At 43.8% G+C, this 12,032-nt stretch overlaps 1 protein-coding gene across 2 annotated transcripts in view; it reads right to left on the bottom strand.

The window, feature by feature from the left end:
* DCP1A (decapping mRNA 1A) overlaps window positions 1-9,955 on the bottom strand; it is a 58,759-nt gene extending 48,804 nt beyond the window's left edge. The window contains exons 1-3 of one of the 2 annotated variants that reach the window (XM_069736726.1): window positions 9,772-9,955; window positions 8,276-8,316; window positions 5,967-6,094 (exon numbers count right to left, since the gene is read on the bottom strand). In XM_069736726.1, the coding sequence (XP_069592827.1) occupies window positions 5,967-6,094; window positions 8,276-8,316; window positions 9,772-9,906 (304 nt within the window). In that variant the 5' untranslated portion in view covers window positions 9,907-9,955. Of the gene's footprint in view, window positions 1-5,966; window positions 6,095-7,305; window positions 7,435-8,275; window positions 8,317-9,771 lie in introns of those variants that run through there. The other variant, XM_069736727.1, reaches the window with a different exon arrangement.
* Window positions 9,956-12,032: the final 2,077 nt, after the last annotated feature.

The following is a 12,032-nucleotide window of genomic DNA, read 5'->3' as shown; positions in this document are numbered from 1 at the left end:
CAAGGAAGACTTTACCTTCTTCTGTTGTTATACAAGCACATACAATAGGATCATTGTGGACATTACTCCACCCATCAATACTTAGGTTAACAATTTTACCCTCCAGAGCTGTTGCACATTGCTCCATTTCTCTGTCATACACTTGATCCAGCAGTTTCTCTGCAACATCAGCTCTGCTGGGTGGACTGTATCCTGGTCTCAGTGACTGAACCATATTAATGAAATGTGGGTTCTCAGTCAGACGGAAAGAAGAGTTCGTTGCATAAATAAACTGGGCAATTTTTTCATCAATCAACTCTTTTTCTAATCTGCTAGTTCTTATCACAAACCTATCTATGGTGGTTCCAGGAGGTAAAGGTTTTTTCTTCCTTTTGGGTGATGGTGATATGTGGCTGTGGGTGTCTGATGATGATGCTGCTGCTAATGAAGCACTATCCTGGATGGATAACTCTGAAACTGTAGAACAGGATGATGGTGATCTTGGAGGTGGATAGTTTCCAGAATCCATGAATTCCCCTAAACAAAAAAAGTCAATGCTGTTATTTTATTGTTTATACAATTTCTGCTTATTGTACACAACACATCACTGCCCCTGCCCCAAAAGGAATATTTGTTTTTCTTCATAACTGTACCAAATGACAGTAACATGTAGTAATAATTAGAAATATAATTTTTCTCACACATGACAGTTCAGTCTTTAGAAATAGGATTCAATAAAAATGTTTACCAACCTGAAGATCCTGCCTGTTCAGAAGTGTTTCTTTGGTCATCTTCATCACCGCACTTCTCATGATGTTGCCTCATTCGCGCCACCAGGCCTTGCATCTCTTTGTTGCATCGTTTGCATTTTGCACGCATGCCTGCCTTACCGATAGGCGAAGGAGCTTCATTAAAATATTCCCAAACTGGGTCTCTTTTACGGCCTGCTGCCATTATAAGGAAAGAATGTAATAAACCTCAGATCGTACACACAAACAGATCCAGACTTGTCTGTCTGTGGCTATGCTGCAGTATTGTGCTCAAAGTTTCACTTTCATTTTCTTGTCTGCTTGCCCTTCCTCCTCCTCACACTGAGATTCACATTCTTCTTGTGTTGTGCAGATCTATTCCACTCCAAACAATCAGAAACATATTGTCTAACTTCTTGGACTTGGCACTGAAGGGGTTGATTCTGTATTCATAGGTTTGTAGAACAATAGGATTAACCCCTTACCGGCATCGGACGTACTATACCGTCCGATGCCGGCTCCCCTGCTTTGATGCAGGGCTCCGCCGTGAGCCCGCACCAAAGCCGGGACATGTCAGCTGTTTTGAACAGCTGACATGTGCCCGTAATAGGCGCGGGCAGAATCGCGATCTGCCCGCACCTATTAACTAGTTAAATGCCGCTGTCAAAACGCAGACAGCGGCATTTAACTACCGCTTCCGGCCGGGCGGCCGAAAATGACGTCATCGCCGACCCCCGTCACATAATCGGGGGTCGGCGATGCTTGTGAATGGTAACCATAGAGGTCCTTGAGACCTCTATGGTTACTGATTGCCCGTCGCTGTGAGCGCCACCCTGTGGTCGGCGCTCACAGCACACGTGCAATTCTGCTACATAGCAGCGATCAGCAGATCGCTGCTATGTAGCAGAGCCGATCGGGTTGTGCTTGCTTCTAGCCTCTCATGGAGGCTATTGAAGCATGGCAAAAGTAAAAAAAAAAAAGTTTAAAAAAATGTGAAAAAAATAAAAAAAACATAAAAGTTTAAATCACCCCCCTTTCGCCCCAATCAAAATAAATCAATAAAAAAAATATCAAATCTACGCATATTTGGTATCGCCGCGCTCAGAATCGCCCGATCTATCAAATAAAAAAAAGTATTAACCTGATCGCTAAACAGCGTAGCGGGAAAAAAACTCGAAACGCCAGAATTACGTTTTTTTGGTCGCCGCGACATTGCATTAAAATGCAATAACGGGCGATCAAAAGAACGTATCTGCACCGAAATGCTATCATTAAAAACGTCATCTCGGCACGCAAAAAATAAGCCCTCAACCGACCCCAGATGAAGAAAAATGGAGACGCTACGAGTATCGGAAAATGGCGCAATTTTTTTTTTTTTTTTTTTTTTTTTAATAAGCCCTCACATGGCCAAATTGACGGAAAAATAAAAAAGTTATGGCTCTGGGAAGGAGGGGAGTGAAAAACGAACACGGAAAAACGAAAAATCCCCCGGTCATGAAGGGGTTAAGGTCTTTTTCTCAACTCTGTTCATGTTGTAACATTTTTGCCGTGAAGAAGAGGCTGGGACCTCTGCGGAGTCAAATTCAGTTTTGAGAACTGCGTAAGTAAAGCGAGCGTCTGTGATAATATAGGAGAGAAACTGCCCACTAATCCTACAGAAACCTCTGGAAGAGCATGGCATTGTGAATGTTACACATATACAGCCTTTATTCTACTGAGTTAAACAACTCAGCTTTATCTCATGATGGAAGAACCTTTGGATGGTAAAATATTTTCCTCAAAAAGCAGTTTATTGAAAAAAATCCGATTTAAATCAAAAAAATCCGATTTTTTTTTATTTTTTTTTAAAAAACATTGATTTTTATCCACCCTGGCACAAAGCAATGTGACCGCTGCCGACAATACAACTGCACAAAGCAATGTGACCGACGCCGACAATACAACTGCACAAAGCAATGTGACCGATGCAAACAATACAACTGCACAAAGCAATATGACCGGTGCCGACAATACAACTACACAAAGCTGTGTGACCTATTTTATTACAAGAACCTGGGTACAGGATTTCCCATCATTAGATCAGGGAGATGACTTGCTTTTTTATGACGGTGAGCAGATGGTTTTTAGTGATGGCAATTTGGGGTACATACAACTTTTTTTAATTATTTATTTTAGGGAAGTGGGTTGATGAAAACTGTAGAATCATGCTTTTTCTATTTTCTTTAGTCCAGTTACCTGGGTTAATTCACTCTATCTTTAAATAAACCAATCTTTTATGGCCACTGAAATTCCAAATGTTTTTATTTTTAGGTTTTCAATTCCTTTATTTTTAACGGGGGACAATATTATATATCTCAGATTACGTATCAAGACCACAGATACAGCATCATTATATACAAGTAGTGTATCCCATAATGTGAGGAAAAAAAGGGGGATTATGTGTACATGTATAAGGGTCAGTACGTAGAAGAAGGCAATCATTTTTTTTTAGCCTGTCAAAGAAAATTTAAAATCCATAAAAACATCTCCAGGGAAGGGAGAACTGTCACTTCAACCTTGGTTGAAGAAAGACTTCAATTTGAACATATGGCATTAATTAGACCTACGAACAGAGGAACTAATTAAAACAAGGGAAATGATAGAGAGAAACACTTCCACTGAAGTAGGGGCTTCCTGCGTTGAACAGATAATTACAGCAGGGGGTTTGTGGGAAAAAGAACCAAAGTCTGAGATTCGCATATTCAAGAGGCAGAGAAGTGGAAAATCTAATACTTTTAGAGGCAACTCTTGTTCTCTTCCAAACAAAACTGGACCATTGCAGTTAGACACTGTCTCCAGTGTCCAGATATGAATATTGGCGTTTTGCATTTATCCAATATTTATGGGAGATATATTTTCGGTGTTGTAGAAAAGGGACGAACATAACACATTCGTTCACAATACTGGAAGGCCATTAGAACCCCTCCAACTTAATATTGGTCCAATGGATGATGCTATACATGTCACGTTTCATCTCCACACAAAGCTAAAATTATGATAGTAAACAACAATATCTATCGCCTGGGATCTGCAAGGGCGATGATATTTTGCAAGTTGGGGAATCTCATAAAATTCTGAAAGACCTAGCGCATCCTACAATCAGCTCGCACATGAGCTCATCAAGGGGAGGTATGTGGGCGTAGCATTGGGCTAATGAAAATTAAATTAAAGTTTAGGTATCTGTTAGTTCGCTGTGAGAGTGGTCCATTTTCCCAATCGAAGCGCTTCCCTTCGCCAAGCTCTGAGCCATTTCTGACAAATAAGGTTTAGTAATTTTCAGTTATTTATTTTATGTAATTGTATAATTGTACAGTATATATCGTATTGTTTTATTCCCATCTTGTATCACCTTTGTAAATATATATATATTTTTTGTTTTTTTATTAACACGGCTTACCCTTCTGGATTAAATTTATAAAATGTAATAGTTCTGTTCCTCTTGCTCTGTAAACCGCACTGCTGAAGCCATACACTACCTATAATGGGTGTCCAATCAGCCTGTATAAATGATTGGTTGTGGCATCTAGTAGTGGTTTCTTTTTTTCGTGTTAAATTGTTGAGCTGGTAGTGACCGTACCAGGGTATATACCATATTTTTGGGATTATAAGATGCACTTTTTCTCCCCCAATTTTTTTGGAAAATGGGGTTGCATCTTATAATCTAAATGTAGCTTACTTGGGTAGGCAGCTGCGGTGGAGTGGGGTCCCAGGAGGAAGGGTCACTGCTGCCTGAAGTTGGCAGTGGCATAAGTGGGGCAATGCGGTGGACCGTGGGCTTTCAGAAAATGTCGGTAGTCCTTGCACTTCCCATCCTTTTCACTGCGGTGAATTTTGGAAAAATGACCGCCAGAGGCAGCGCATGTGCAGATTGAGATCTCTGCTCCCAAGATACTGACAATTCCAGGCAGTGGAGTTCCATTCCCTTCAAAAACTGGTGACAGAACGATCCTCGTCCCACATCCAGCTGCCTACTGTTGTCAACCGGTGGCAGTGGTGGGATTTGCAAGACACCCCTCAGCTTTTATCCTTAACAGTATTTAGGAGATTTTTTAATTTTTTAATACATTCTGGATTTATCTTGCAATTTAATGTAACCAACCTATTGCTTAAACTTTGTGCTACTAACAAAGCCTCCTAACTAGTGATGAGCAAGCGTTTTTGGATAAGGTGATATCCAAGCAGGCTCTCGTCTTAATTGAGTATTTTCGGCGTGCTCAAAATAAATGCTCGAGTTGCGGGACATACAGACGTGGAGAGTCAAGCATTTTTTTTTTTTTTTTTTTTTTGAGCACGTCGAAAATATTTGATTAGGACATGAGCAAGCTTGCTCATCACAACTAGACATTAGCGAATATGTTCGGCTTCCTCCTTATTCGGCAAGCTATAGCGCTTACCGAAGAAGCTGCAGCGGGAAGCCGGATGCCTGGAGCGCTCCAATAATCAGCTGTTTGGTGCCGCAGCTGCATGTGGCACGGCTATGTGACAGTCACAACACACGGTCTCTCCATGAATACGTTGTGACTGTGACACAGCCGCGACACATGCAGCTGCGGCGCCACACACCTGATAATCGGGAGCGCTGCAAGTATCCAGGTTCCCGCTGCAGCTTCTTCGCTAAGCGCTATAGCTTGCCAAATACAGAGGGAGCCAAACATATTCGCTCATGTGTAATCACTACTTCTAACCAGCACTACTTCAAACCAGCTGTGCCAGTTCATCTATCAGAAAGCACAATATATAGTTAAAGGGGTTGTCCGGCCTTAGGCTACAAGTCACCACTTGACTGCAGGCTTGTGAGTGCTCACATCACAAACACAGTCCGCTGTGAGGCGCCGGTAGCATGACGGCAAATATGCGATTTGCATACATACGGTCACATGCCAACAAGACATGCGCGGCCTCATTCAATGCAAGTGTATTGAGTGAGGTTGGACACGTCTAGTTGAAATGTGGTCAGAAGAATGCAAATCGCATACTTACGCTCACGAGACCGCCCACTACCACAAAATTCGCATAGTGCGTAATGTAAAGATTCAGAAATTTGCAGTCACATGGAATGACTGCAGACATGTAGCCTAATGACGGACAACCCCTTTAATATTACTTTTAGGTTTGTCCCTAGAATTCCATAATTTTATTTTCGATACCCCGATTTTACAAACTGCCTTCAATAAAGATGTGTGAATATGTAAAACTTACGGCTGGAGTTCCGATAAAGCAAAAAAGGCTCATGAAGCTGAAATTCTAGGTCCTTATTGATGGGTTCCACCAAATTGTTCATATTGAGCCTGTTCATTATTGTAAAACCATGGTGCGGCGATGCTGATCTACGAGGAGAGAAGGGGTGAGATTATGAGACATTTAATAGCTCACACAAGCCTCAAGTTACAGACAGGGGTCCATAATGATGCTCCTTTCAGAACATGTGTAGACCAATGATAAAACAGGCTGGCAACAAAATAATTATCAGATCACTGGGATTTCCATGGATCACACGAGCTGGGGATCCATGTCCCCTGCGTAAATGGAAAAGCAGTCACAGGACCCCACACGTGTGATCTGTGAGGATCTGAGCAATCAGATACTTATCACCTATCCTGTGAAGAGGCGAGAAGTTTGTAATATTGTGAAAACCAGTTTATTATGTTACTTTTAAATTAAGCAACTACTTTTCCAAATGGCTTTATTGAAAAATACACTATCGTTTTGAGTACACAGTTCCAATGCAGAACTATGCATTTTAATTATCACAGATAAGGGCGTTTTCACATTGCGCTCAGGCCTTGGTCCCATCCCCTGCAAAACAGGATGAGCCAACGAGATCATAGACTGTAACAGTGAACGTGCGCTCTGTCGTACATTATTTTCGGGAAGGAACACCTACTGGAGGCGGACATTCAGCCGCAGTAGACCGCATCTGGGTGTCCGTCTCCAGCAGCCATGTATTCCCTAAAATAATGTACTACAGATCGCACGTTCACTGTGCTGGCACAAACAGTCTATGATCCCGTCAGCGTATACATCCGAATCCAGTTTTGCAGGGGGTTCAAACGGAACCAGTGCCTAAACGCAATGTGAAAGCGCCCACAAACCAGCTGTGTGTGAGGTCATCTTATAATCATGTTCTTTAAAAATCAAAGAAATGTGGGGGAGGACAGCAACTTGAACCCTCGGGATACACAGACAGATCAAAAAAATAATCGAATCCATGTCAAAAGTGCTCACACCCTTTGCAACAGCTCATATATATTTGTTATACTACTTAGCAAGGAACACAGACCTATGAAGTCAACTACTGTCATCAGCAGCCACATTACTGGCATCACCGACCAGCGATGGCAGCTATAATGCCAGTAATACAGCATGTGACCACATTGTGCAAAACCAGTAGCTCTAATAAAGGGAACCTGTCACCCCCAAAAACGATGGTGAGGTAAGCTCACCGTCATCAGGGGCTTATCGACAGCATTCTGCAATGCTGTAGATAAGCCCCCAATGTAACCTGAAAGGTGAGAAAAAGAGGTTAGATTATACTCACCCAGGGGCGGTCCCGCTGCGGTCCGGTCAAATGGGTGTCTCAGGTCCGCTCCGGCGCCTCCCATCTTCATTCCCTGACGTCCTCTTCTGGTCTTCACGCCACGGCTTCATTTTGCAGTTTTACCCACTTAAGATAAGACAAGTTCTAGTGATGAGCGAGCATGTTCGGGTGCTAATAGAGTATCTTCGGCGTGCTCGAATAATATTTTTGAGTCCCCACAGCTGCATGTCTGGTGGCTGTTTGTTAGACAATCCCTACATGTGTTGTTGCTGTCAAACAGGCAATCCCTACATGTCTTCCAGCTGTCGGACAGCCATGAGACATGCAGCCGCGGGGTCTCGAACATATTATTCGAGCACGTAGATGATACTCTGTTAGCACACAAACACACTCGCTCATCACTAGTGACAACCTCTTTAGGCTTTTAATCTAGATTGCCAGGGGAGAAAAGAGGCACGTATAGTTTACTTAATCACATCAGAATGTTTTATTTTTTTTTTGTGCGTTGATAAACTGCAGCATCAGGAGACCTTGTTGCCTGGTTGCTAGGGAATCCCCACATGTAGTTATGCTGGCTAACAGATGTAAATCATTCAGCTGCGGCAAGAAAAACGAAGTCTCCGAGCACTAAAAATACTCGGAGGACACCCGAGCGTGCTCAGGAAATCTCGAGTAACGAGTATATTCACTCATCACTACTAAGGAAAACATACCAAGAAGCAAGTCACTTTACTGCTGCAATATGAATCCACCACTTTGCGTCCAGCAGTAAAAATGTAATTAGACCACATAACTATCAGAACCGATTCTGGAATATAAGAGGATTGTCAATCCATATGCCTCTTTAAAAATAAGGAGCATCACTGTCTCGGCACTAATTACTGTGTTATGACACCTCATAGGGTCCAACCACTTCAATAGTCAAGTGTAGACCTGGGAAAGTAGTAACTATCTCTGGTATAACACGTACCTTGTATAGACAAATAAAGTCCCTTCAATGTCAGTTTTCTCCTGCATTGAAGAAAAAAGAGGGTCAGAAGAAAGCCTTACAAAGTAGAGACTAATTTCACACAAGCGTACATAAAAAGTGAATTTTCAGCAAAAACACACATCTGATTTTTATTTTTTTTAATCTGTATGCCATCCATATGCTACCGGTTTCTCTGTGTTTATACATCAGCTGTTAATAAAATGTAGAAAAACAAATACAGTTTTCTATATTAATAATTGAAATGTATCTGTAAGAACTGGATGCTATACGATAAGGTCTATGGGCTAAACATAGCTCGCCCTGAGAATCTGCCTCCAGAGCTTATTTTAGATTAAAGGAGGTGTAACCAGTGTGAGACATGTGCATCAGGCGAGCAGGCTGTCAGTCATTACTTGTCTCAGATTGGCAACGTCCCTTTAAAGGGAACCGGTCACCTCATTTTTAGCTATTGCACTGGCCCCAGTGTGTTGTTAGTGAAGCAATGTGCATCAGTAACACGTTTTTGTCAACGAAACGTCATCATGTCAGATGTGCTCATGAGCTGGCTCACAGCGGCGTGCGTACCCAAGCGTCATGCAGCCACGGACACAGAGAGGCTCCGGCCATGCGCACACCTGAGATGAAGCTGGGGCTGTATATACAGAGTCAGTGTGAATGCCCGGAGAGCGGACGGGTAGCACGCACAGGATTATCTATGTGGTTACCGTGACATTGGGCAGGCACGGCAATCAATCACAATCCTATGGGTGTGCGCTCTCCCCTCCTATATATGAGATATGTCTGAGCACAGCGGCTGCTGATTGGCAGCAGAGTTCGGGGGATGTCACACGATCGCCGGGGGAGAGACAGAGCAGACACCGTAGGGGAGTATAAGTGGGGTTACTCTAAAAGGGGAAAACTTACCAACTGAGAAGGGATCGTCCGAGTGTACAACCCCTTTAAGAACATCAGTGGCTGTTTATAACCCCTTAGCGATGGCCGCCGTACAGAATAAATGTATAGAGCGGCGGCTGATCCCGTTCCGTATAGCTGCATTACACGCCTACCTCAGTTTTGCATCCATTTAACCCCTTAAAGGGGTTGTAACATTTTATTCCTTGCCTCCCATACTTGGGGTACATTTCTGAAGATTGATCGTTCAGACCAGTGGGATGGTGGAACGGATTAAATAAAAACGAAAAAAAAAAACAATGGCGTACCCGGAGGAGCTGCGAGAATAAAATAGCAAAGCAGGCGGCGTTTGACAGGACCCCTTTAATAAGCCGCAGTCTGTGTTATGGAACTTGGAATAAGAAGTGGAAAGAAATTTAAAAAAAAAAAAGTTTGCTAAGTCGTTAAGGGGTTAATGCAGAGAAGTTTTGCCAGGTGACCAGGGGAGGGTGTGAGAGCCTGCACCAATGCCACCAAGCAGGGCACATAACACAGGGGCCAGCAGCACACAGGACCATGCACACCGCCGCCGCCGGGCCACTCACCCACTCGTTAGCCTTGGCACTGAAGCTGTAGAGGGCCACCTGCCCGGTGACGTCCATGATGGCGCTGATGTACGGGTCATTCCGCCGGAGGGCGGCTAAACTCATCACACGCTCCACTTCACTCCTCGCCTCCATCTTTGCTGCTCAGTCCGGCCCGTGCACCATCTTAAGCCTTCCCCACTCTGACAACAGAGGAGCGAACACAACGTTCCGCCCGCAGAACGGTTCCGGCCTTAGTGAGAGGTTCACCTCAGGTGCAATGTGTCACCTCAGGAGAACACACACTGTGGGGGTTATCATAGTAAAGTGAGACCCCAACATAAAATGTGCCCCCTCTTCGCCATTTAGACCTCACAAATGAGAAATCTGCGTCCCTACATAATTTGTTTCTGCGGTTTTGTACCTCAGTATTGAATACTGAGGTACAAAACCGCAGAAACAATTGTGCTATGTATTATTCTTACTGGTGTTTTAAAATTTGGCAGGTAGACATAACTTGTAGGCCGTCCCGCATTTCCCCAGACTCCTAGTTCAAAAGCATATGTGTATACCCAACCAAAAAGTGGCCATTCTGTGGCGCGCCTGTAAGGGGGTGGTAATATCCAAATATGTCCTCGTCGGCTGTCGAAACTGTCCCACTTCTCTCACGATAGGGTCACGATAGGACCTCCCCAAAGAGGCAATTCACTATCACAATCCCCTTCTTCCCATACACTCTTATCTCCATCCACACTACTCCTGCTACGGGAATGGGCAACCGGTTGGCAGCCCTCAGCCGTATGGTCGGTTCTTCTCTGGAGCGGCCAACATCTGGGAAGTACCATCAGAAGTAGTGTGGTCACCTGAGATCACATGTTCATTAAGTTTGGCCCATGTCGTTGGTCTCTCAGAAACTATGTCTCCAGAGTCTTCATTCTCCTCGACTGTGGGACACGTTAGTTTAGCCACTGACGATCCACAGACAGAAGAGGGCCCCTGTGTAAGAACAGTATGTGAGCCCTTTGTGGCCTAATAGCTCATCATAATGCACCATTCCAAGTGTTTTGGAGGTGGTAGTGGGGCCCCTGACCTCTTGGGCAGCCCCCTATGGTTGCACCAATGATATGTCCACCCCTAAGTTTAACAACTGTCCTCTCTGTCTATTTTCTCGAGTTGGGCAACTCCTGAAGTTTAAGTCTGCAATACTTCTTTCCATCAGAGGCTGGAACATCCCCGGAGCTTTGGTTAGCCCGGGGTACTCGAATCACCGCAGACCAGACTTCATGGGTTAAGCACCAAAGATCCCACGCTGATTAGCGAACAGAGAAGAACATTTTTTTTTAAGAGAAATACAGAGTGAAGCGGGCTGATGTATTTGTACCTTGTTCACAGATCGGAGACGGGGTCATTCCCAGGAGCGATGGGGCGAGAAAAACATCCCCAGAAAAGTTAGCAACTATGGTGGCAGATTGCAGTAACATCGTATGTGCCTTTTGAAACTTTACAGAAATTTACATTTTGAAAAAAAAAATCCTCATAGAGTTTAAGGCTATGTGCACATGTTGCGGATTTGACTGCGGATCCGCAGCGGATTTGGCCCTGCGGATCCTCAGCAGTTTTCCATGCGTTTTTCTGTACAGTACCATGTTAACCTATGGAAAACCAAATCAGCAGTGCACATGCTTCGGAAAATTCTGCACAGAAACGCTGCGGATTATTTTCCCCAGCATGTCAATTCTTTGTGCGGATTCCGCAGCGTTTTACACCTAATCCATTATAGGATTCTGCAGGTGTGAAAACACAGGTGAAATCCGCACTGAATCCGCAATAAATCCGCTGGAAATCTGCAGAGAAATTGCAGGCAATATTACCTGCGGATTCTGCAGAATCCGGGCGGAAAAATCTGCAAACAAATCTGCAACGTGTGCACATACCCTAATAGATGTCGCACTATTATTCCCAGCTCTGCCTTTCATGGCTGAGAAGTAAACAAATCTAATTTTCACTGGAAGTGATCCTATAAAAACAGCTAGAACCGTCCAAGCTACGCTGTTTCCGTAACCCCTATGGAACTGAATGGGAGTTATGGTAATTAAAGGATATGTACACCTTTGGGAACATTTTTATTAACTTAAAAGGGTTAACCAGGACTTTTACAATGATAAATCCAGGTAATTAATATCTGATCTGTGGGGGTGCAACACCCAGCATCCCGGGCAATCAGCTGTTCCTAATACCAGTGGTAGCTGGAAATGCTCGGTTGCTTTACACGGCACAGCTAC

This window comes from Ranitomeya imitator, chromosome 8 (assembly GCF_032444005.1).
Source record: "Ranitomeya imitator isolate aRanImi1 chromosome 8, aRanImi1.pri, whole genome shotgun sequence".
In the NCBI taxonomy this organism is placed as follows: Eukaryota; Metazoa; Chordata; class Amphibia; order Anura; family Dendrobatidae; genus Ranitomeya; species Ranitomeya imitator.
The sequence above is the reverse complement of the archived record's forward strand: the minus strand, read 5'-3'. Positions and strand labels throughout refer to the sequence as shown.